This window comes from Cervus elaphus, chromosome 1 (assembly GCF_910594005.1).
Source record: "Cervus elaphus chromosome 1, mCerEla1.1, whole genome shotgun sequence".
NCBI classification, from domain to species: Eukaryota; Metazoa; Chordata; class Mammalia; order Artiodactyla; family Cervidae; genus Cervus; species Cervus elaphus.
In genome coordinates, this window is record NC_057815.1 from 70131339 (window position 1) to 70157452 (window position 26114).

Here is a 26114-nt window from a genome sequence, read left to right on the forward strand (position 1 = left end):
AGAGAAGTCTATAATCTTAGGTGACTTTAGTGCACAATTATCAGTACCTTATAGAAGATACAGAAGACAAACGATATGATTAAAAATTTTGACCTATAGAGCAAATGTAAAATATTGCACCCAACAATTGCAGAAACACTTTATGGTCCACATTTACAGAAATTGACCATATACTTGCTCATACAGTAAGTCTTAACAAATTTCAGATGACTGTAATCAGAATATAATTTCTGACTATAAAGCAATTATATTAGAATTTAAGTAATATAATTTTAAATAACATGGATCAAAGAAATCCTATAAATTGGAATTGAATTGAATCAATGGAAAACAGTTTGACACTTATAGTAATTTTGATAATAATATGCCCTCTGATCCAGCAACTACATCCCTAGGTACATACTCTGGAGAAGTTTTTGTATGTGTGCAGTAGAATGTGTGAATAAGAATGTTCGTAGCATTGAAAACTAGAAATAAACCAAAAATGTCCATCAGCACAGCAATGGGTAAATAAGTTGTGATATTTATTTATGTAACATCAAAAGTGATTGAACCATGACAACATGTAACATAACTGGATCTTAAAAGACAAAAACAAATGTATGTAATGTTATTCTATTGTAAATTAAAATTAAAAATTTAAAAACCTAGTATTTAGGAGTGCATATTTAGGAAACCAGTTTAATTTAATAAATATGTAAGGAAAAGCAGGAAACTGTTTATAAAAAATGTCAGAGGGGTTTTCTCTAAGGAGTAGGGGAGAGAGTTAGACTGGGAAGAGACAACATATGTCTTGACCTGGATGGTACCCAGCTATTGGCTTTATAAATATTTGTTATGTTATACCTTTATATTCTATGAAGTTTTCTTGTATTTAATAATTCACACTTTTAAAAGTTAAATTTTCCCACTAGTTTCAGGTTTCCAAAATACCTATCCAGTGCTCAGTATAGAAGAGAAAGAGGTTAGTTGTTGGAGCCAAGTCTGAGAAGATGTGGGAACATATAGAATAAAGAACGCAGGGGAGTGGACTAACCTCAGTCAAGAAGAAATGGGCATCTGTTTCTTTGAAAACTAGGAATGGGAGAAAGAATACAGGGAGAGGATGCAGAAACACTTAGGAGGAGAGTTTTAAAAAGTTCAGATATATAAGATAGGAAGTAGAATCATTTGCTAAAAGTGAACCTAACAAAAAGGGAGGGATATCTGGGGAGTATGAGGCAGAAATACACCATTTGTTCAAGTTTCAGCAGGTATTTAAAATTTCTTGTAACCATTCAGAACTCAAGTTTATGTGGGACTTCTGATATTGGTTATTCACAAGCAAGATCTTTCCTCACAGGTTAATATGACTCTTAATTATTTAATTATATTAATATATATGTTCTTTAACATGTAATGAAAGATTATAAATGTTTACATTTAACTGGGAGGGCTATTTTTGTAGGCAAAATATACTTCCATTGCCAAAGAATAATGATCTTACGAACTTCATTTTTCTTTTCTTCTTCAGGTCATGTATGGAATGTTGGTCTTCACTTTAGTGGTTCGATCTATTTATATTGTTACATGGTAAGTAGTTTGGATCATCAAGAGTATACTTAGGTGGTAAATCTATAGCCTAAATTGAAATAACTCATAAAATCCAACTCCAGAAGGGATATTGATAGAAAACTTATAACCAAACATTTATTATGGTATATTGCAAGGAATACTAATTCTTTAAGCAAGTTGTTAATAGGCATCTTGTGAAAGCAAGACTTTTAAAATTAAAGAAATTTGAGGAAAGCTGTGTATGATGGCCTCCTTTTGAGTATTCATAATGTACATGAGGATATTAAAGGTCTTGAAAACTCCTACAGTAGAAAGGAAAATAATTGTTTTTATGTTTCTCAACCTACTTAACTAAGAAACCCTTTTTGCAGAATATGTCTCAAGAAAGGCTGTCTGTGTCACAGAGAAACAGTGTTCCAGAAAGATCATTTAGGAAGTAGGCATAAACTTTATAGAGTTTGTGAAAAATGAAATAAGTATTTCATGTGAGTACCTGACATAGGGCCTGGCCATATAGCAATTGCTCAGTAAATAAGTAGTATATGATTTATGGGTTTGTTCCTTTTTTTTTTTTCCTCTTTTATTTAAACTTTCTATTTTGAGATAATTGTAGAAACACATGCATTTGTAAGAAATAAAATAGAGATCATCTGTACTCTTTACCAATTTCCTCAAGTGATAATGTCTTGCAAAACTAGTCTACAATATCATAACAGGATTTGACATTGACAGAGTCAAGATACAGAACAATTCTATCACCCTCTGTTGTCTTTCTGTAGCCACACACACTTTTGCTCCTACCCCATCCCCTCACTACCTATCCTTAACCCCTAGCAACCACTAATCTGCCCTTTGTTTCTCTAATTTTTTCATTTTAAGAGTGTTATATAAATGGAATCATACAGTATATACAACCAGTGGGATTGACCTTTTGTATTCAGCAAAATTCACTAGAGATTGATACAAGTGATTGAATATATCAGTAGTTCACCCCTTTTGTTGTAGATAATATTTCATGATATGGGTGTACCACAGATTAATCATTCACCTGTTGAATGACATCTGAATTTATAGTTTTTTATTTCTAGTTTCACTGTTACAACTAAGTCTGCTATGAAAATTTGTTTGCAGATAAATTTTCATTTCTCTGGAATAAATGCCCAGAATGCATTTACTTGATTGTATGATAGTTATATATTTAATTCTTTTTAAACCTGCCAGACTGTTTTCCAGAGTGGCTGTTCTGTTTTGCATTCCCACCAGCACTGTATATGTGACCCATTTTCTCTGTATCCTTGCCAATGTTTGGTATTGTCACTATTTTTAATTTTAGCCATTCTTATAGATATGTACTGATATCTTATTGTGATTTTAATTCTCATTTCCCTAATGGGTATTGATGTTGAACATATTTTCATGTGCCTACTTGCCATCTATATATCCTTTTTGGTGAAATGTCTGTTCATGTCTTTGTCTATTTTCTAATGAGATTGTTTCTCTTTTTTTCCAGTTGAGTTTTGAGCATTCTTTGTATATTGTAGATACTAATCCTTCCTCAAATATGTGGCTCACATTTTCTCACAATTTGTACTTAGTCTTTCCATGCTCTTCACGTGGTCTTTCACAGAGCAAAAGTTTTTAATTTTTATGAAGTCAGTTTATCAATTTTCCTTTTATATATCACACTTGGGTGTCCAGTCTAAGGACTGACTCTATGCCTAACCCTAGGTTTTCCCTAGTTTTTTTACTAAAAGTTTTGTATAGTTTTACATTTTACATGTAAGTTTATATTTATTTTGAGTTAATTTTTATATAAGGGTAAGGATTAGATTGAGGTCCATTTTTTAGCCTTTAGATATCCAACTACTCCAGGACCACTGGTTGAAATGGCTATTTCTTCAATGAATTGCTTTTGCACCTTTCTCAAAAATCATTTGAATATGTTTATGTGGATGTATTTCTGAGTTTTAAAATTCTATTCTACTGATTTTGGTGTCTATTCTTCTACCAATTCTACACTCTATTGATTACCGTACCTGTAGAATAACTCTTCAAATCATACAGATTGATCCCTCTCACTTTTCTTTCAAAATTGTTTTTGCTATTTGGATTTCTTTGCCTTTACATATAAGTTTTAGAATAATAATGTCTATATTTAAAATCTTATTGGGATTTTGATAGGAATTGCATATTGCATTAAACCATCATATCAATTTATGAAGAATTGATATCTTTACTATGTTGAGTCTTCCAATCTGTAAACACTATGTGTCTTATGTGTCTCTTCATTTATTTGGATAATCTTTGATTTATTCCATTAGCATTTTGGAGTTGTGATTTTTTTTTTTTTAACAATGGTATTGTATTTTTAAATCTTGCTGTCCAAACATTTATTACATATAAACACAGCATATTAATAATATTACCAGAGAGATCAAGATGGCAGAATAGAAGGACATGGAGCTCACCTCCTCCCACAGATACGTCTCACAGAACAGTTCTTATAATTACTACTGAACACTGCAAAAGAGCTCATACAACCAAAGCTGCAAGAAAGTTCACCATGTAACTGCATAAAACAAAAGGAAAAAAAATACAGAATTGGGCTTTGACCTGCACCCTGGGAGGGAACTATGAAACAGGAAAGATTCCCTCATCCTGGGAATGCCCTTCATCAGTTGGGAGATCAGTCAGGACAGAAAGGGAGCATCGGAATGTCAAAGGAGCGTACAGCAATTGGCTTGTGGCAGGCAAAACAGAGACCAGTACAGAAGATCTGACCACAATACTGCACTCCCTAGCCTGAGTCATGCATCTGCTGTTACATGCAGGGGCTGAGTGCTGAAATTTGGGCTTCAGCAGACAAACCTGGGGAGAGGACTGGACTGGGGTTGGCTATACAGAGATAGCCTAAAGAAGCTGGAGTGTGGCCCAAGCCACAACTGGGGGTGTGTACAAGATGGAGCCCACGTCCACCATAGAAGCCCCATTGTTAGTGCACACACAAACAGAAGGGAGGGGCCCTGCCATAGAAAACTTATTTTCCTCTTTGCTCACTGCAGGCACAACTCCCCCTCTATGAGCCCTGGGAGCTTGCAAGCCCTGGCAATTGGCCATACACTGAGGCAGGGCTGAAATCTGGGCTTGCAGCTTTGTGACTGATGGATTTACAACACTGGTGCCTTTGTAAGTTCAGTGCCTGTTGGACATCTCAGTGGATTACTTGTGCTCCTGAGCCTGGAGTGGGTCCAGATTTAGTAGCTGTTGGCTTTGTGGGCATGTAAATGCAGAGGTGGGCCAGGGTCTACACTGATTCCATAGTTCCCATGGCAGTTCCAGGGGAGTGTTACAGCAAGTCCCAGTGCCTGACTTTGGCAGATCTTGGCTAATGGCTTTTGAGCACGGCAGCTGAGGGACATTCATACTGATTGCCTGCATTCCCATGACTGAGGCGGGGCTGAGGGTAGTGCCAACAATGGAGTACTTTGTGAGCCCACACAATGGGTGGCAGATGACACCACAGAGCTCACATTCTGGTGGACAGCTCCTGTGGAGGAATACTCAGTGGTTCCTCTCCCAGCAGAAGCATGCCAGTTCCATGTACCCCACACTGAGTTTTGAATTGGATCTGGGGGTTTCTACTCCAGCAACTGGGGAGCAGATCCTGCCCCTGACAGGGCCGTGATAGCCACAGAGTAGAGAGGAGGCCCCAGTCAACATACAGTGCAGGCTCTGGTCACCACAGCACCAACCCCTAAGAAAGGAATAAGAGCCAGCACATACTGAGGAAAGACATGGCAGGCATCCATACTAAAAAAACTTTGCACCAAAAATATTAGTCTCATACAGGCTCCACAGGAATGTGAAAGTTGCTCAGTTGTGTCTGACTCTTTGTGACCCCATGGGCTATACAGTCCATGGAATTCTCCAAGCCAGAATATGGGAGTGGGTAGTCTTTCCCTTCTCCAGGGGATCTTCCCAACCCAGGGTTTGAACCCAGGTATCCTGCATTGCAGGTGGATTCTTTACCAGCTGAGCCACAAGGGAAGCCCAAGAATACTGGAGTGAGTAGCCTATCCCTTCTTCAGTGGATCTTCCCAACCCAGGAATCAAACCAGTCTCCTGCATTGCGGGTGGATTCTTTACCAACTGAGCTATCAGGGAAGTCCCTCCACAGGAATGTTCCCACATAAAAACAGCCCTTAAAGACCACAGTAGATAACTGCTCCTCCTAAATTCATAGAGAAATAGAGGTAAAAAGAAGCAGAGGAAACACTGCCAATTAAAAGAACGAGAGAAGTCCCCTGAAAGAACAATAAAACAGACCTCTCCTGTCTACTAGATCCCAAGTTCAAAAAGGAGGTAGTAAAAATACTGAAGGAATTAAGAAAGGCTATCAACAGAAATGTACATCACTGTAACATGGAACTAGAAACTATTAAGGGGAATCAGTTAAAACTAGAAAACTCATTTGCTGAAGATGAAAGCCAAGCTGAAGGCAGTGAAGAGCAAACTAAATAATGCAGAAGATCAAATAAATGATCTGGAAGATAGAATAATGGAAATTACCCAATCAATACAGCAGACAGAAAGACTAAAAAAAAAAAAATCAATATATGAGACCTTTTGGATAATATAAAGTGAGCCAGTCTGTGTATTATAGGGATCCTAGAAGAAGAAAAAGGAAAGAGGGTTGAAATTATAGTTGAAGAAATTATGCCTGAAAACTTCCCAAACTTCAAGAAGGAAACAGATAGCCAGGCACAGGAAGCCCAGACAAAGAGAACCCAAACAAACCTACACCAAGACATGTTATAATTAAAACGGTGAAGATTAAAGATAATGAGGTTTTTAAAGGCAGCTAGAGAAAAACAAAGAGTTAGTTATAAGGGAATCCCCATAAGGCTCTCAGCTGATTTCTTTACAGAAACATTCCAGGTCAGAAGGGAGTGGCAATATATATTCAAAGTTCTGAAAATGAAAAGCCTGTAGTTTGGGATACTCTACACACCAAGATTATCATTCAGAATAGAAGGATAAAGAATTTATCAGACAAACAAAACCTAAAGGAGTATAGTAGTACTAAACCTAACCTAAAAGAAATGTTGAAAGGTTGTCTGTAAATAGAAAAGAAATAGGGAATTCCCTAGCAGTCCAGTGGTTAGGACTCAACACTTGCAGGGCCGGTCCCAACTTCAATTCCTAGTTGTGGAACTAAGATCCCACAAACCATGCAGCATGGTGTAATTAAATATATACATACATAGAAAAGAAGCAAGAATCTATAGGAAAGAGAAAATCACGATTGGAAAATCACTTAAATAAGGCAGTACAAAGTTTAAAAACAAAACAAAACTTTGTGAGAGTAGTGGTAACTGCAATGAACAGCAAAAGGATAAACATGAAGATGTTAGAGACAACATCAAAATCATAAAATGTGGGAGAGGGGAGTAAGAAAACGTAGGATTTTTTTTTTTTTAAGCCCATATGAGTACCAGTCTCAGGCAAGTAGATACATTAATGGATTAATATACTTGAAAAACAGAGTAACCACAAATAAAAAAACATAATTGATACACAAACAACAAAAAGAACTCAAGCATAATACAAAAGAAAGTTATCAAACTACAAAAGGAAAAGGGAAAAAAAGGAATAAAGAAGAAATACAAAATCTACTGGGAAGCAAGGTTTTAAATGGCAATAAATACATACATATCAATAATTACCTTAAATGTCAATGGACTAAAGACTCCAAATATATAAAGTGGCAGATTGGATGAAGAAACAAGAGCCTACAATATATATGTTGCCTACAAGAGATCCTTTTTAGAGAGAAGGACACACATAGATTGAAAAGTGAGAGAATGAAAAAAATATGCACTCGGAAATGACCAGAAAGTGAGAATTGCAATACTCATATCAGCAAAATAAACTTTAAATCAAAGGCTAGAAAGAAAGATAAGGAAGGACACTAATGTTAAAAGGATCAAAAGGGAAGAGGATTTTATACTTTTATGCCTCTACTGTAGAAGAACCCGAATACTAACAGACAAAAAGGGAGAGATTGATGAGAATACAATAACAGTAGGAGACTTTAACACCCCACTGACATCAGTAGGCATATCTTTCAGACAAAAACTCAGTAAGGCAATAGAGATCCTAAATGGCACAATAGAGAAGTTAGACTTAATTGGTTTTTTAAATTTTCATACATCTTGATATGGTGACATTACATAAAAACAAAACCCAGGATACACATTCTTTTCAAGTGCACATGGAACATGATCTAGGATAGACCACATACTAGGACACAGAACAAGTCTCACCAAATTTAAGAGGATAGAAATTACATCATGCATTTTTTCTGATCTCGGGGACATGAAACTAGAAATCAGCCATAGAAAGAGAAACAAGGGGAAAAAAAGTTACTAAGGAACATGTTGCTAAAAAAACCAGTAGGTCAACTTGAAGAGGAAATTTAAAAATACCTTGAGACCAATGTCAGTGAAAACACAACCATTCAAAATTAAAAATGGGATGCAGCAAAAGTTTATAGCAATATAGGCCTTCAAAAAAAAAAAAAAGAAAAAAGAAAAATCTCAAACAGCCTAACCTATCATTTAAAAGAATTAGATAGAGAAGAAACCTAAAGTTAGTGAAGGAAGGAAATAGTAAAGATGAGAGAGGAGAGATTAAAAAACAATAGAAAAAAATCAGTAAAACCTAGTAAAGATGAGAGAGGAAATAAATAAAATGGAGATTAAAAAACAATAGAAAAAATCTATAAAACCACAAGCTGTTTTTTTGAAAGGATAAACACAATTGACAAACCTCTAGCCAGTTCACTGAAAAGAAGAAATTCCCAAATAAACAAAATAAGAAGTTAAAAAGGAGAAATTATATCTCATATCACCACAGAAATACAAAAAACATAGGAGAATACTATGAATGTTATATGCCAGCAAATTGAACAACCTAGAAGAAATGGATAAATTCCTAAAAACATGCAACCCACTAAAACTGAATCAAGAAGGAATAGATAAATTGAACAGACTTACTACTCGAAGTGAAATAGAATCTGTAAAACAACAAATATATACCTCCTTGCAAACAGAAATTCAGGACTGAATGGCTTCACTAGGGAATTCTAGGACCAAGCATACAAAGACAAATTTGTTCTAGTCCTTCTCAAAGTCTTTCAAAAGAGTGAAGAAGAAAGAAGATGCCTAAAGTCAGTCTTTGAAGCCACCACCACCCTGATACCAAAATCAGACAAGGACACTACCAAAAAAGAAAATTATAGGCCAACATCACTGATGAACAGCAACACAGAAATCCTGAACAAAATATTAAACCAAATCTAACAGAACCTAAAATAGATCAGATACCATTATAAAACTGGAGTCATCCCAGGTTACAAGGATGGTTCAATATAGTAGGCAAATCAATCAATGTGATATACCACATCAAAAGACAGAAATCATCTCAATAAATGCAGAAGAAGCATTTGATAAAATTCAACATCCATTCATGATAAAATTTCTCACTAAAGTGGGTATAGCGGGAACATACCTGAACAGAATAAAAGTTATTTATGACAGATGTACAACCAGTGTAATACTCAGTGGTGAAAAGCTGAAAGCTTTCCTGTTAAAATCTGGAACAAGACAAGGTTGCCCATTCGCACCACTTCTGTTCAACATAGTATTGGAAGTCCTCACCACAGCAATCAGATGGGAAAAAAGAAATAAAGGTATCCAAATTGGAACAGAAGAGGTTAAACTGTAATTATATGCAGATGATTGATGTTATATATTGTTGTTCAGTTGCTCAGTCATGTCTGACTCCTTGCAACCCCATGGACTGCAGCTTGCCAGGCTTCCCTGTCCTTCACCATCTCCCGGAGCTTGCTCAAACTCAAGTCCATTGAGTTGGTAATGCCAGTCAACCATCTCATCCTCTATCATCCCCTTCTCCTGCCTTCTGTCTTTTCCAGCATCTGGGTCTTTTCCTATGAGTTGGCTCTTTGCATCAGGTGGCCAAAGCATTGGAGCTTCAGCTTCAGCATCAGTCTTTCTGATGAAGATTCAGGGTTGATATTATACATAGAAAAGCTAAAGACTTCACACAAAATCTACTCAAACTGATAAACAAATTAAACAAGATATAGTAGCAGGCTACAAGACTAACATACGTAAATCTGTTGCATTTCCTTACACTAACAATGAATTATTAGAAAGGGAAAGTAAAATAGCAGTCTCTTTTAAAAGCACATTGAAAAATCAAATACTTAGGAATCAACCTGATGAAGAGGGTTAGAGACTTTATATGCTGAGAACTATAAAATGTAGTTAAAAAGAACTTAAGATGATTCAAAGAAATGGAATGACATCTCATGCTCTCAGTTTGGAAGAATTAATATTGTTAAAATGGCCCTACTACCCAAAGCAATCTACAAATTTAATGTGATTCCTATCAAACTACCCATGATAATTTCCACAGAACTAGAACAAATAATCCTGAAATTTATGTGGAAAGATAAAAGACCCAGAATTGCTAGAGCAGTTCTGAGGAAACAGAGCTGGAGGCATAGCCCTTTTAGACTTTAGACAATACTACAAAGGTACAGTAGTCAAAGCAGCATGACGTTGGCCCACAACAGACCTATGGATCAATAGAACAGAAGAGAAAGCTGAGAAATAAGCCCATACACCTATGATCAATTAATCTTTGAGAAATGAGGCAAGCATACACAATGGAGAAAAGATAGTCCCTTTAGCAAGTGATGCTAGGAAAGCTGGACACCCACATGTAAATCAGTGAAGTTAGAATGCTTCTCACACCATACCCAAAAATAAACTCAAAATGGGTTATAGACATGGCTTTATAAGACATGACACCATGAAACACCCAGAAAACAACACAGGCAAAGCATTCTTTGACATAAATCATGCCAATATTTTCTTAGGTTAGTCTTTCAGGTCAATACAAATAAAGATAAATAAATGGGACCTAATCAAACTTATAAGCTTTTACACAGCAAAGGAAACCATAAACAAAGTGAAAATACAACCTGTGGACTAGGAGAAAATATTTGCAAACAGTGCAACCAACAGGCTTAATTTCTAAAATATACAAGCAGCTTATACATCTAAATAACAAAAAACAAACAACCCATTCAGAACATGAGCAGAGGACCTAAATAGTTATTTCTCTAAAGAAGACATCCAGGTGGCCAGTAAGATATGAAAAGATGCTCAATATTGCTAATTGTTAGAGAAGCACAGATCAAAACTTACAGTGAGGTATTTCACCTCACATCTGACAGAATGGCCATCATTAGAAAGTCTAGAAATTATAAATTCCGGAGAAGATTTGGAGAAAAGAGAACCCTCTCACACTGTTGGTAGGAATGTAAATTGGTACACCCACTATGGAAAACAGTATGGAGGTTCCTTAAAAAACTAAAAATTGAGTTATCCTAGGATCCAGCAATCCCACGTCTGGGCATATATCTAGAGAAGACTCTTAATTCCAAAAGCTACATGCCCCTTGATTTTCATGGCAACACTGTTTACAGTAGCCAAGGCATGAAAGCTACCTGAACGTCCCTCAACAGATGAATGGATAAAGATGTGATATATATATACACATATATAATATTCCACTGTATATATATGTATACACAGGAATATTAAAAAAGTATATAAAAAATGAAATAATGCCATTTGCCACAACATGTATAGACCTAGAGATTATCACATTGAGTGAAGTAAGTCACGAAGAGAAAGACAAATATATGGTATTACTTATATATGGAGTCTAAAATAGGACATAAATAAAAAAGGACTTATTTACAAAACGAAACAGACTCACGAACATAGAAAGCAAGTATATGGTTGCCAAATAAGGGGGCCAGAGGGATAAATTAGAAGTTTGGGATTAGCAGATATAAACTACTATATATAAAATGGATAAACAACAAGGTCCTACTTTATAGCACAGGAAACTATATTCTGTATCTTACAGTAAACTATAATTGCCTCATGGATCAGTTGGAGAGTGTCTCTTCTTTTTCTATTCACTATGAGAATCTGTAAGACTGCAGTTATTTCTTATTTTAATGTGTGGTAAACATTCTAGCAATGTCATATTTGCATACAGATTTCTGACTACTGACGCAATTTAATTGTTGTTATTGTTAAGTTGCCGTGTCATGTCCAACTCTTTGCAACCCCATGGACTGCAGCACACCAGGCTTCCCTGTCCTTCATTATTTCACGGAGTTTGCTCAAACTCATGTCCATTGATTCGTGATGCCCTCCATACCATCTCATTCTCTGTTGCCCCCTTCTCCTCCTGCCCTCAGTCTTTCCTAGCATAAGGATCTTTTCCAATAAGTCAGCTCTTTACATCAGGTGACCAAAGTATTGTAGCTTCAGCATCAGTCTTTCCAATGAATGTTGATTTCCTTTAGGATTGACTGGTTTGATCTCCTTGCTGTCCAAGGGACTCTCAAGAGTCTTCTCATGTGTGTGTTAGCCATCTGTATGTCCTCTTTGGAGAAATGTCTGTTTAGTTCTTTGGCCCATTTTTTGATTGGGTCATTTATTTTTCTGGAATTGAGCTGCAGGAGTTGCTTGTATATTTTTGAGATTAATCCTTTGTCTGTTGCTTCGTTTGCTATTATTTTCTCCCATTCTGAGGGCTGTCTTTTCACCTTGCTTATAGTTTCCTTTGTTGTGCAAAAGCTTTTAAGTTTAATTAGGTCCCATTTGTTTATTTTTGCTTTTATTTCCAATATTCTGGGAGGTGTGAAGTAAGCCAGAAAGATAAAGACCAATACAATATACTAACGCATATATATGGAATTTTAAAAGATGGTAATGATAACCCTATATGCAAAACAGAAAAAGAGACACAGATGTATAGAACAGACTTTGGGACTCTGTGGGAGAAGGCAAGGGTGGGATGTTCTGAGAGAATAGCATTGAAACAAGTGTACTATCAAGGGTGAAACAGATCACCAGCCCAGGTTGGATGCATGAGACAAGTGCTCAGGGCTGGTGCACTGGGAAGACCCAGAGGGATCAGATGGGGAGGGAGGCAGGAGGGGGGATAGGAAGGGGGAACACATGTAAATATATGGCTGATTCATGTCAATGTATGGCAAAAACCACTACAATATTGTAAAGTAATTAGCCTCCAACTAATAAAAATAAATGGGGAAAAAAAAAAGCCCAGCATCAAAAAACAAAATTAAAAAAATTAATTAAAAAAAAAAACAAAATAGAGTCTTCTCCAACACACTGTTCAAAAGCATCAATTCTTGGGTGTTCAGCTTTCTTTATGGTCCAGTTCTCACATCCATACATGACTACTGGAAAAACGATAGCTTTAATTAAGATAGACCTTTGTTAGCAAAGTGATGTCTTTACTTTTTAATATGCTATCTAGGTTGGTCATAGCTTTTCTTCCAAGGAACAAGCGTCTTAATTTCATGTCTGCAGTCACAGTCCACAGTGATTTTTGAGCCCAAGAAAATAAAATCTGCCACAGTTTCCATTTTTTCCCCATCTGTTTACCATGAAGTAATGGGACCAGATGCCATGATCTTAGTCTTTTGAATGTTGAGTTTTAAGCCAGCTCTTTCATTTTCCTCTTTTACCTTCATCAAGAGGCTCTTAAGTTGCTCTTCGCTTTCTGCCATAAGGGAGGTATCATCTGCATATCTGAGGTGGTTGATATGACCTTGTTACCTCTGGCCATTGGCAGAAATTCTGACACCCCAGTAGGTCTACTCTGATACCACCACAGTGAGGAGAGAGAGCATCTGGTTATTACCACATGAAGATGGAAGTTCAGGCTCCCCACATGGTCTCCACTGACACTGCAGGAAATGGAGAGCTTGTTACTTCTGAGTGGGGAAAGTTCCAGCCTCTCACTGCTTGATATTAGTATAGCAGGAGGTTGGGGTACCTTCTTTGGGCCTGCTTAGGAATGAAGTCTAGGCTTCCCATTCAGGCTTTGAGGATGAATGGAGGGTGAGGCTATCGTTTTTTCTGTGGTGTATGGCTATAGAATAGTGATTATTGTGTAAGCTTTCTATCATGCTAGATTGCTTTTTTCTTGTTTCTTTGGAGAGAGAGCAGTCTGTTTTTTTATTGTGCCTAGTGGTATTTCTGGCTTGCTAGCTTTTTCAGTTTCAGCTCTCAAGTGTCTGAGGCAGAAAGAAAACACATGTAACTTACCACAGCAGCATTTAAATGGTATAGATGATCTTATAGCAAAACAGAAAGCAACACAGACCTAGAGAACAAACATATAGACACAAAGAGGGCAAGGATGGGGTGGGATGAATTGGAAGATGGGGATTGACCATATAAATACTATTGACATATATACACTATTATGTAGACAACTAATGAGAACCTACTGTATGGCTCAGGAAACTACGCAGTGCTCTGAGATGACCTAAATGGGGGAGAAATCCAAAAAAGAGGGGACATATGTATGTATATAGCTGATTCACTTTGCGGTACAGTAGAAACTTAACACAATATTGTATATCAAATATATGTCAATAAAAATTAATTTCAAAAAACCCCAGAAAATTATCAAAATAAAAAAACTCAATGGATAAGTTTAAAGTAAATTAGACCTTTGAAGAGTGAACTAATTAAGTGGAAAGACACATCTAAAGAAATAAGCCAGAAAGCATCACAGAGAAGTAACATGTCTAACTGCAATTCCAAAGGGAGAGAATAGAAAAAATGGAGAAGGAAGAGATATTCAAAGAGATAATAGGTGAGGATTTTCTAGTATCCTTAAAAGATAACTCCTCAGCTTCAAAAACAATAATTCCCAAGCAAGATAAATGAAAGAAAGTTTTTATCAGGTAAAGCGGGTGTAATAGATTAGTTCATTCAATACTGTTTCAGCCTCCATCAAGTGAGCTTTCCTGTAATGTAGATGCTAAAAGGCTAAAATGTATATTTTTCATATTTCCTTTGTAGGTAAGTTTTCAAATACATTTAGATTTTGCTAATCACATGTATTCACATGAGACTTGAATTCAGAACCAAGTTAAACGGGGAGGAGAAGTGGTAATATGTAAGGAATCCATTTTCTTATATGAATCTAGGCTGTGCATTGTAGCTCTGGAGCAAATGTGTGATAGCAACTTCCTGAGCTGTGATTTATAGCTAAGATGGTGTGATGCTGGATGAAACGGTCCAGAGGCTTTCCAATTCTCCAGGTTTGTAAATGTGAAAAAGAAAAGAAAAAATTCCTTTGGCAAAATAATTCTGTAGTAGTGTTCAGAAGTCATTTCTGGAGTGTCTAAATCTATTCAGTGTTTCTTTTGGAATTGAAACAATTTATTTTCTGCTTTAGATAGAGATATTATCTGCAGTTGAATCCTGATTGACACATGTTTTTAAAAAGCATACTAAAAATACTGAAATGCAATGACAAAGATCCTAAAAAAATCCAGAGATAGAAAACATTACCAATAAAAGAATAACATGTAGTCTACAGTAGACTTATCAAGAGCAATACACATGGTAGACTATTATCTTCAAAGAGTTGAGAGAAATTAACCATCAAGTTAGAATCATATATCCAAATATCTTTCAAGAACCAGGGTAATATAAAAACATTTTGAGATAGAAAGGAAGAAATTTTACTAGTTTACCTTCTTAAAGATGTTTATTAGAAGGAAGAGTTGAGATACAAGAAAGAACAATGAAGAAGAAAAAGTGGAAAATGTGTGGGAGTATCTAAACAAAATATTGTGACTTTAGTGATATCTAGTTTGAGAGATTTTTAAAAAGGAATTAAAATGATGTTAAAATAACAGGTGAGATACAGGAGAATACTCTTAATTACATAGTTCCCAAGGTCTTTATTTGAGGATACGATATAGCCAGTGATTAATTTTGGATTTTACATGTCCTTTTTTGGTAACTACTAAAAGGAGATGGTGATTGCAGCCATGAAATTAAAAGACACTTACTCCTTGGAAGGAAAGTTATGACCAACCTAGATAGCATATTAAAAAGCAGAGACATAACTTTGCTAACAAAGGTTCGTCTAGTCAAGGCTATGGTTTTTCCAGTGGCCATGTATGGATGTGAGAGCTGGACTGTGAAGAAAGCTGAGCGCTGAAAAAGTGATGCTTTTGAACTGTGGTGTTGGAGAAGACTCTTGAGAGTCCCTTGGACTGCAAGGCGATCCAACCAGTCCATCCTAAAGGAGATCAGTCCTGGGTATTCATTGGAAGGACTGATGCTGAAGCTGAAACTCCAGTACTTTGGCCACCTCATGCGAAGAGTTGACTCATTGGAAAAGACCTTGATTCTGGGACGGATTGGGGGCAGGAGGAGAAGGGGACGACAGAGGATGAGATGGCTGGATGGCATCACCGACTTGATGGACATGAGTTTGAGTAAACTCCGGGAGTTGGTGATGGACAGGGAGGCCTGGTGTGCTGCAATTCATGGGGTTGCAAAGAGTCGGACACGACTGAGCAGCTGAACTGAACTGAACTGAAAAACAATAATTGATTTCATAATTTCAGTTACAAAAAGATGAAGGAGTAAATGGGATTATAAAAACTGAATCCAAAGAAAATGAGAAGGGGAAAAAGGAAAGCAGAGAAAAGTGAGGAAAAATACAAAGCAGAAAGTGAAGGGGTAGAAATAATTTAAAATATATCAATAATCCCAGTAAATATAAATGGACAGAGCTAAACAATTAAAAGACAAAGGTTCCAAAATGGAAAAATCCGGGTATCTGCTATTCATAAGAAATATGGTTAAAACATAAATACATAGTAATTTTGAAAGAAAAGGGTATAAAAAATACATACCATACCAATATTGACTAAAAGAAGCCTGGACTAGCTATTTTAACAACAAAGAAATTTAAGGCATTATTCACAACAGATGTGTTATAACATTGTTATTAAAAGGTTCTATTTACCACATTCCAAAAAGTGGCAACTCTAAACTTGTATGGAAATTTTTAAACAAAAATTGGCAGGATTACAAAGGAGAAATAGGTAACCATTTTACCATGATGAGATATTTTAGCCCAGTGCTTAGACCAAAAAATAGGAATAGGCAAAATTTGAGTAACGTTACAAAATCATTTTATATACTTAACAAGTAAAAAATGCATGATCTTTTTATTCATGGAGTAATTATGAAATCTACCCAAACTAGCATTAAAGCAAAGATCAACAGATTATAAAGAATTGGTGTCATGCATAGCACGTTCTCTGACAATTAGTTAAAACAGATTTAGTCAAAATAGCACATATATTTGGAAACTTATAAGTACACTTGTAAATGAGTAAAAAAAATCATAATAAAAATATTGAAATACTTAGGATGTAAGCAAAATGAGAATAAACCAAAATAAGATGTAGCTAAAGTGGTTCTTAAAGGGACATTTTTACATTAAATATTTACATTAGAAACAGAGTCTGAAGAATAATGAGCTAAGTATTTGAGTAATTAGAAAATAGATCTATAGAATAAACCCAAAGAGAAATGAAGAATGATACTGATAAAAGAAATTAATGGGGGAAAAAAACTACTGTATTGAAGATCAGTAGGTATCTAATTTTGCTCCTTTCTGAAACACTATGAAAACTAACAAAAGAATTTATTTATAAAGCATAAACCCACAAGTTGAAGACTCAATAAAATTTTAGAAGCTAGAAAGTAAATGGATTCCTGCTAATTGCTGTAGCTAACCCAAGAAAGCCAAATTCTAAGCCAAGAACCTCCAGTTTACATCAGAGAATTTTCTCAAGTATCAAGCCTTAGCAGCAACAGACAGTTTGGTGAAGGAGATGGAGGAGGGGTCTAAAATAAAGGGCATTGATTAAAAGCTTTAAGAAATGGTTATATGCTTAGGTTCCCTCACCCAACTTCACGCCGTGAAAAAACTGCAGAAGTCTACAGATTTAATCTCTGGAAAGGGTGAACAGTATGTCTACATTGGGTTTTGCCAGACACAGTTGAGCATACAAATGCCATACTGAAATCAGGTAAATTGGGTGACCTTGTGCTTTATGAATGCTGACTGCAAAAACATCTAGACAGAATATTGAAAGAATCTTCTTATTGAGTATATGAGTAGCCTAAAAGGCCTTATTGGTATTGAGGGTTCCCTAACAACTGACCCAGGAAAATAGCCCTACAGTAAAGGTTACTAATCTAAAGGCTACAACTGAATACTTGCTTGGGACCACCTTTTTAGTTACTTACTCTTAAGAAGGAGGAGACAGTGCCAGATGTATGATGAATACATTCAATATGAAAGAGGCCAAAACAAATAAGGGAGAAAAAAATCAGCTTTTTTTTTTTAAATCAGCTTATTATAAACAACTTATACATGAAGAAACTTTAAAACCAACAAAATGACAACAAATACTATAATTCATTAATATTCTTAGGAATATAGTATATCTATGAATCAAGAGTATAATGTTATAAAAAAGAACATTCAGAGAATCCCCCAAAAATGGATATTAAAAATATAATAAAAAGCTGAAATGAATATTTTGAAAGATACAGTTAAGACATTGGAATTCTTTCTCCTGAACACACATTGTGATTGTCTTATGGTCCCTGAGCCCCCATACCCATTCACCAGCAAGCGTCCACCACAGGAGAGACACTGAGCTTATGTTATGGTTCAGAGTGAACAGGACAGCATGGGGCCTCTTGGCCTCAGGACCCTTGGACCCACTCACCATTTGCTGTGGACAAATAGCAAGTGTTTCCTCAAGTCCGTGGTCCCTGGGTGCCATCAGAATGGTGGGAAAGAAATGGAAAATAGAAGGAACTCAATAGGGGTTCTGATTTCAGGACCAGCATAAAAAAGGGAAGGGGTACTATGTAGAGGAAAGGGAAGGGAGGAAATTATCGCCAAAACAATTCAAGAAAATATCCTGTAATTGAAAAATAAGAGTTAATAGATTAAAAGAACCTACTGTGTGCTTAGCACAGTGGGTGGAAATAGACCCATGCCAGTTTTAGAACTCTAGACAAGGACAGTTCTACAAGCTGAGAGTCAGAAAGTAGATACAATGTATACAAAGGATCAGGGATCAGAATGGTTTTGGACTTGCAAAGGAAAACTGGAAGCCAGTTACAGGATAATACCTAGCCAAACTATTGATAAAATATGGTGACAGAATACATTTTCATACATTCAAGTTCTCAAAAAAAAGGAAAAAAAAAACACTTACATACCATAAACTAGTGCTCAGAAACCTGTGGAAGGATGTGTTTGACCAAAATGAGAAAACCAGAAAGGAGGAAGACATAGGAAACAAGACATAGAAAATCCAACACAAAGAGGTGAAGGCAATTCCCAAAGTGAAGGCAAAGGGAAGGGATTTTTCAGAGAATGGCTGTCCACTAGACAGGCAACCAGTCTAGAGTGAAGGAGTGTGACTCCAGATACAGATACGTTGAGGGTCTTCTGTGTTACACACCCTTGACCTGATAATATACAAGTAGTCTGTCCCCAGAATCTTACCTGTACTTAGCTTGCTTGGACCATGTGCTGATGAAGTTCTTGCTCTCTCTTACGTGCCCTGCTACCTGGATAACCAGAGACATTCATTTCACCCCACAGAAGAATTTTGCTTTGAATTACTTCTGAGAGCCGAAGATTGGCCCTGGTAAGTAAGCTTAGAAGCAGAAAATAGAGAGTATCTCACCCCTAGCGACCACTTCCCTGTCATATCTCAGCACCTGGCCCATCCTGCAATTCTGCCAAATGCCTTTACTCTGTGCTTTCTGGGACTCATTCTTGCCTCCCTCAAATGGGAAAGTGATAAACTCTGAAAAGCTGAAGGCATACTATGACTTTTTTAAACTCATCTTTTCTGAGAATCTTCATCAAACTATGGCAATAATGTCCCTTCTATGTGCAGCCAGATTTGTGTTTTTCTGATGACATTTTTTTTGACCTTGTGGGGTCTTTGTTGCTGTGTGCGGACTTTCTCTACTTGCAGTGTGTGGGCTTAGTTGCTCCACAGCATATGGAATCTTCCTGGACCAGGAATCAAGTCCATGTCTCCTGCATACAGGCAGATTCTTAACCACTGGACCACCAGGGAAGTCCCTGATGATTTTAAAGTTAATAACACAATTCATTTGTTTATCTGCAAACCCTGGAGGAGGGCATGGCAACCCATTCCAGTATTCTTGCCTGGAGAATCACGTGGACAGAAGCGATCCCAGTCCATGGGCTTGCAAAGAGTCAGACACAACTGAGCAACTAAGCACAGTTAAAATAACAATATTTGAGAAAATCTATTCTCGTCATTCACCATATTAAAAAATAAAGGAGAAAAACTACGTGATGATAGCAATACATTCACATAAAGCATTCCATAAAATTCAGCTATTATGATCCAAAACAAACCAAACAAAACCCTTTACAAACTGAATAGAAGGGAAGTTTCTTAACCTGTAAACTACAGCATCTACCATATTTCCATGAAATGTTTTTAAAAGTTACCTTTAAAATCAAGACTAAAATAAGGATATACATCGTCACCACTTCTATTCAACAGTGTATTGGTGGAAGTCCTATCCAATGTAGTGTTTGCAGATGATATGATCACATACAGAAAATACCACAAGATGTGTACCACAAGATCACTAGAAGCAATAAGTGAAATTCAGCAAGGTCATGAGGTTCAAGTCCGTATTAAAAAATCATATTTTTATGTACCAGCACCAAACAAGTGGATAGTAAGTGAAATTGGTAAGAGAAATTTTTGAAAGCATAATTTACAGTAGCATCAAAAAACATCAAATATTTAAAGATTAAATTTAGCAAATATATGCAAGCTATATATATTGGAAACTGTGGTGAATAAGTTTTTGCTGAGCTAAATTAAAGAAGACCTGAATACACAGAAGGACTGTACAAAAAAGATCATGACCCAGATAATCACGATGGTGTGATCACTCACCTAGAGCCAGACATCCTGGAATGTGAACTCAGGTGGGCCTTAGAAAGCATCACTACAAACAAAGCTAGTGGAGGTGATGGAATTCCAGTTGAGCTATTTCAAATCCTGAAAGATGATGCTGTGAAAGTGCTGCACTCAATATGCCAGCAAATATGGAAAACGCAGCAGTGGCCACAGGACTGGAAAAGGTCAGTTTTCATTCCAATCCCAAAGAAAGGCAATGCCAAACAATGCTCAAACTACCACACAATTGCACTCATCTCACACGCTAGTAAAGTAATGCTCAAAATTCTCCAAGCCAGGCTTCAGCAATATGTGAACCGTGAACTTCCAGATGTTCAGGGTGGTTTTAGAAAAGGCAGAGGAACCAGAGATCAAATTGCCAACATCCGCTGGATCATCGAAAAAGCAAGCGAGTTCCAAAAAAACATCTATTTCTGCTCTATTGACCATGCCAAAGCCTTTGATTGTGTGGATCACAATAAACTGTGGAAAATTCTGAAAGAGATGGGAATACCAGACAACCTGACCCGCCTCTTGAGAAACCTGTATGCAGGTCAGGAAGCAACAGTTGGAACTGGACATAGACCAACAGACTGGCTCCAAATAGGAAAAGGAATACGTCAAGGCTGTATATTGTCACCCTGCTTATTTAACTTATATGCAGAGTACATCATGAGAAACGCTGGGCTGGATGAAGCACAAGCTGGAATCAAGATTGCCGGGAGAAATATCAATAACCTCAGAAATGCAGATGACACCACCTTATGGCAGAAAGTGAAGAGGAACTAAAAAGCCTCTTGATGAAAGTGAAAGAGGAGAGTGAAAAAGTTGGCTTAAAGCTCAACATTCAGAAAACTAAGATCATACCATCTGGTCCCATCACTTCATGGGAAATAGATGGGGAGACAGTGGAAGCAGTGTCACACTTTATTTTTGGGGGCTCCAGAATCACTGCAGATGGTGATTGCAGTCATGAAATTAAAAGACACTTACTCCTTGGAAGGAAAGTTATGACCAACCTAGATAGCATATTAAATAGCAGAGACGTTACTTTGCTAACAAAGGTTCGTCTAGTCAAGGCTATGGTTTTTCCAGTGGCCATGTATGGATGTGAGAGTTGGACGATGAAGAAAGCTGAGCACCGAAAAATTGATGCTTTTGACCTGTGGTGTTGGAGAACTCTTGAGAGTCCCTTGGACTGCAAGGCGATCCAACCAGTCCATCCTAAAGGAGATCAGTCCTGGGTATTCATTGGAAGGACTGATGCTGAAGCTGAAACTCCAGTACTTTGGCCACCTCATGCAAAGAGTTGACTCATTGGAAAAGACCCTGATTCTGGGACGGATTGGGGGCAGGAGGAGAAGGGGATGACAGAGGATGAGATGGCTGGATGGCATCACCGACTTGATGGACATGAGTTTGAGTAAACTCCGGGAGTTGGTGATGGGCAGGGAGGCCTGGCATGCTGCGATTCATGGGGTCGCAGAAGTCGGGCACGACTGAGCAACTGAACTGAACTGAACTGAACTGAAGTAAATAGATGTATCATTTTCATGGATTAGAAAACTTAAATGTTATTAAGATGTCAGTTCTCTCCAAATTGATCTATAGGTTCAATGCAGTCACAACAAAATCTCTGCAGGCTTTTTGGTAAAAAGTTTGTGGCTTTTTAATTTTTTTTTAATTCTTTAAATTAATTTAAAAAATTAATTTTAATTTAATTTTAAATTTTATTATTTTACTTATAATTTTATTTATTTTATTTTATAATAAATAAATTTATATATTATATTATTATTATATATAATATATAATATTATATATATTATTTTATATATTATTTATATATTTTATAAATTTATTTTATAATAAAATAAAATTATTTATTTATAATTTTATTATTAAAATTTAATAAATTTTAAATTAATTTTAATTAATTTTTAAAAATTTATTTTTTTTTAATTTTTTAATTTAATTTTTTAATTTTCCCAAAATTAAAGTTTGGGAAACAGTTTCTGAAATTTACATGGGACCGCAAAGGATCTAGAAGGGCCAAAACAGTTTTGAAAAAGAACAACAGAGAGGCTTATCTACAGAACGGAAACAGACTCACAGATGGAGAGAACAGACTTGTGGTTGCCAAAGCAAGATTAGGGTGGGGAGTGGACTGAGAGTTTGGCGTTAGCAAATGCAAGTCATTATATACGGAATGGATTACAAGTCCTACTGTATAGCACAGGGAACTATATTCAATATCCTACAATAAACTGTAATTGAAAACAATATATGTATGTAACTGAATCACTTTGCTATATACCAGAAACTAACAGAACATTGTACATCAGCTGTATTTCAATTAAAAAAATTTTTTTGAGAATTAAAAAAAAGACGTGAAAGGCAACTCACAGACTTGGAGAAAATGTTTGCAAAATATATATCCAACAAAGGATTTATATTTAGAGTATATAAAGATCTCTTGAAACTTAATAATAAGTAACAATTTTTTTTTTAGTGGGCAAAGATTCAAAACAAACTATCAAAGAAGATATAGGGATGGCAAATAAGTACAAGAAATGATGCTCAATAACATTTATCATTGAGAAATAAAAATTAAAGCCACAGTGAGATACCTCTATAAACCTATAGGGCAACTAAAATGAAAAAGACTTATATCATAGCAAGTGTTGATGAGGTTATAGAACAAAAAACTCTTTTACCTTGCTGATGGGAATGTAAAATGATACAGCCCCTTAGTACTGATTAAACAGTTTAGCTGTCTTAAAAAGTAACATTTACCTGCCAGACAATTTAACTATTCTCCTATCTTTTTACCCAAGGGAAATGAAAGCGTATACCCATACAAAGAGGTATTTATGAATGTTCATAGCTTCTTTTATTTGTTAGAGCAAAAAAAACCTGGAAAACAACAGAAATATCTAACAACATTTGAACAGATAAGCCATGGCACATCCATATAGTGGAGTACTACTCAACAGTAAGAGGAAATGAGTATTGATATACAACAGCATGGATGAATTTCAAAATAATTATGCCAACTGAAAGAAGCCATATAACAGAGAATATACTGTATTATTCCATTTATATAACATTCTAAAAAATATATAAACTAAGTTTTTGGAGGTAAAGGGTAAAGCTATAAAAAAAAGTACATTAGCTACACCTGTTATTTTGGGTAACTCACCCAAAATAACAGTTTCCTCATCAGCAAAGTTAAAGAAGTGTTTATTTGAAGATTGTATTCATATATGTGTGTTTATTTGAAAATTATATTCATATGTGTGTGTTTATTTATACACATTGTGTGTATCTAATATACTGTAATGCCTGACACAGAGCTGATGACTCCATTAGTGTTTTTTCTATTCCACCAGCCCTCTACCTCTTCCAAGGAACTGATTAAGTTACGGGGTGCTTTCAGATTACCTTCCTGATACATTTAGCAAACTCTTAGTGGCACTTTTCTTCCTCAGTACCTTTTAATGGCTAAATGTAATGGGCAGATGTATTAAAGAATTTAATCGTTAGGTTTGCTTTTAATACTTAAGAAAACATTTCCCTCTCATGACATGACTTGACAAAATTTGATTTCGTTCTTTTTTTTCCCTCCACACAGGGTTTATCCATGGCTGAGAGGGCTGGGTTACACATCCTTGGGTGTATTTTTATTAGGATTTTTGTTATGGAACATAGATAACATCTTTTGTGATTCACTGAGGTAAGATATATTTTCAATCTTTGAAAAATGTTTTTGGAATTTGTTAAGCAGAGCATTTCATAGGCATATAGAATTATTAGTGCACTGAAGTGAATTTTTCCAATCATTGCAATAAAAAATATATGTATAGCAGAATGAAGCAGGGCAAAAGCTAATAGAGTTTTGCCAAGAGAATGCACTGGTCATAGCAAACACCCTCTTCCAACAACACAAGAGAAGCTCTACACATGGACATCACCAGATGGTCAACATTGAAATCAGACTGATTCTATTCTTTGCAGCCAAAGATGGAGAAGCTCTATACAGTCAGCAAAAACAAAACTGGGAGCTGACTGTGGCTCAGATCATGAACTCCTTATTGCCAAATTTAGACTTAAATTGAAGAAAGTAGGGAAAACCACTAGACCATTCAGGTATGACCTAAAGCAAACCCCTTACCATTATACAGTGGAAGTGAGAAATAGATTTAAGGCACTAACTCTGATAGACAGAATTGAACTATGGATGGAGGTTCGTGACACTGTACAGGAGACAGGAATCAAGACCATTCCCAAGAAAAAAAAATGCAAAAATGCAAAATGGTTGTCTGAGGAGGCCTTACAAATAGCTGTGAAAAGAAGAGAAGCAAAAAGCAAAGGAGAAAAGAAAAGATATACCCATTTGAATGCAGAGTTCCAAAGAATAGAGAGACAAGAAAGCCTTCCTCAGTGATCAGTGCTAAGAAATAGCGGAAAACAATAAAATGGGAAAGACTAGATATCTCTTCAAGAAAATTAGAGATTTCAAGGGAACATGTCATGCAAAGATGGGCACAATAAAGGACAGAAATGGTATGGACCAAACAGAAGCAGAAGATATTAAGAAGAGGTGGCAAGAGTACACAGAAGAACTATAGAAAAAAGATCTTCACAACCCAGATAATCACAATGGTGTGATCACTCACCCAGAGCCAGACATCCTAGAATGTGAAGTCAAGTGGGCCTTAGGAAGCATCACTACGAACAAAGCTAGTGGAGGTGATGGAATTCCAATTGAACTATTTCAAATCCTGAAAGATGATGCTGTGAAAGTGCTGCAGTCAGTATGCCAGCAAATTTGGAAAACTCAACAGTGGCCACAGGATTGGAAAAGGTCAGTTTTCATTCCAATCCCAAAAGAAGGCAATGCCAAAGAATGCTCAAACTACTGCACAATTACACTCATCTCACATGCTAGTAAAGTAATGCTCAAAATTCTCCAATCCAGGCTTCAACATTACGTGAACCGTGAACTTCCAGATGTTCAAGGTGGTTTTAGAAAAGGCGGAGGAACCAGAGATCAAGTTGCTAACATCCTCTGGATCATTGAAAAAGCAAGAGAGTTCCAGAAAGACATCTATTTCTGCTTTATTGACTGTGCCAAAGCCTTTGACTATGTTGATAACAATAAACTGTGGAAAATTCTGAAAGAGATGGGAATACCAGACCAGCTGACCTGCCTCTTGAGAAATCTGTATGCAGGTCAAGAAGCAACAGTTAGAACTGGACATGGACCAACAGACTGGTTCCAAATAGGAAAAGGAATGCATCAAGGCTGTATATTGTCACCCTGCTTATTTAAGTTATATGCAGAGTACATCATGAGAAACACTGGGCTGGAAGAAGCACAAGCTGGAATCAAGATTTCCAGGAGAAATATCAATAACCTCAGATATGCAGATCACACCATCCTTATTGCAGAAAGTGAAGCAGAACTAGAAAGCCTCTTGATGAAAGTGAAAGAGGAGAGTGAAAAAGTTGGCTTAAAGCTCAGTATTCAGAAAACTAAGATCAT

General features: G+C 36.3%; 1 protein-coding gene across 1 annotated transcript in view; it reads left to right on the plus strand.

Moving 5' to 3' along the window:
• ACER3 (alkaline ceramidase 3) overlaps window positions 1-26114 on the plus strand; it is a 152793-nt gene that overhangs the window by 112739 nt on the left and 13940 nt on the right. The window contains exons 7-8 of the mRNA XM_043908067.1: window positions 1514-1572; window positions 24201-24302. Of these exons, the coding sequence (XP_043764002.1) occupies window positions 1514-1572; window positions 24201-24302 (161 nt within the window). The remainder of the gene's footprint in view (window positions 1-1513; window positions 1573-24200; window positions 24303-26114) is intronic.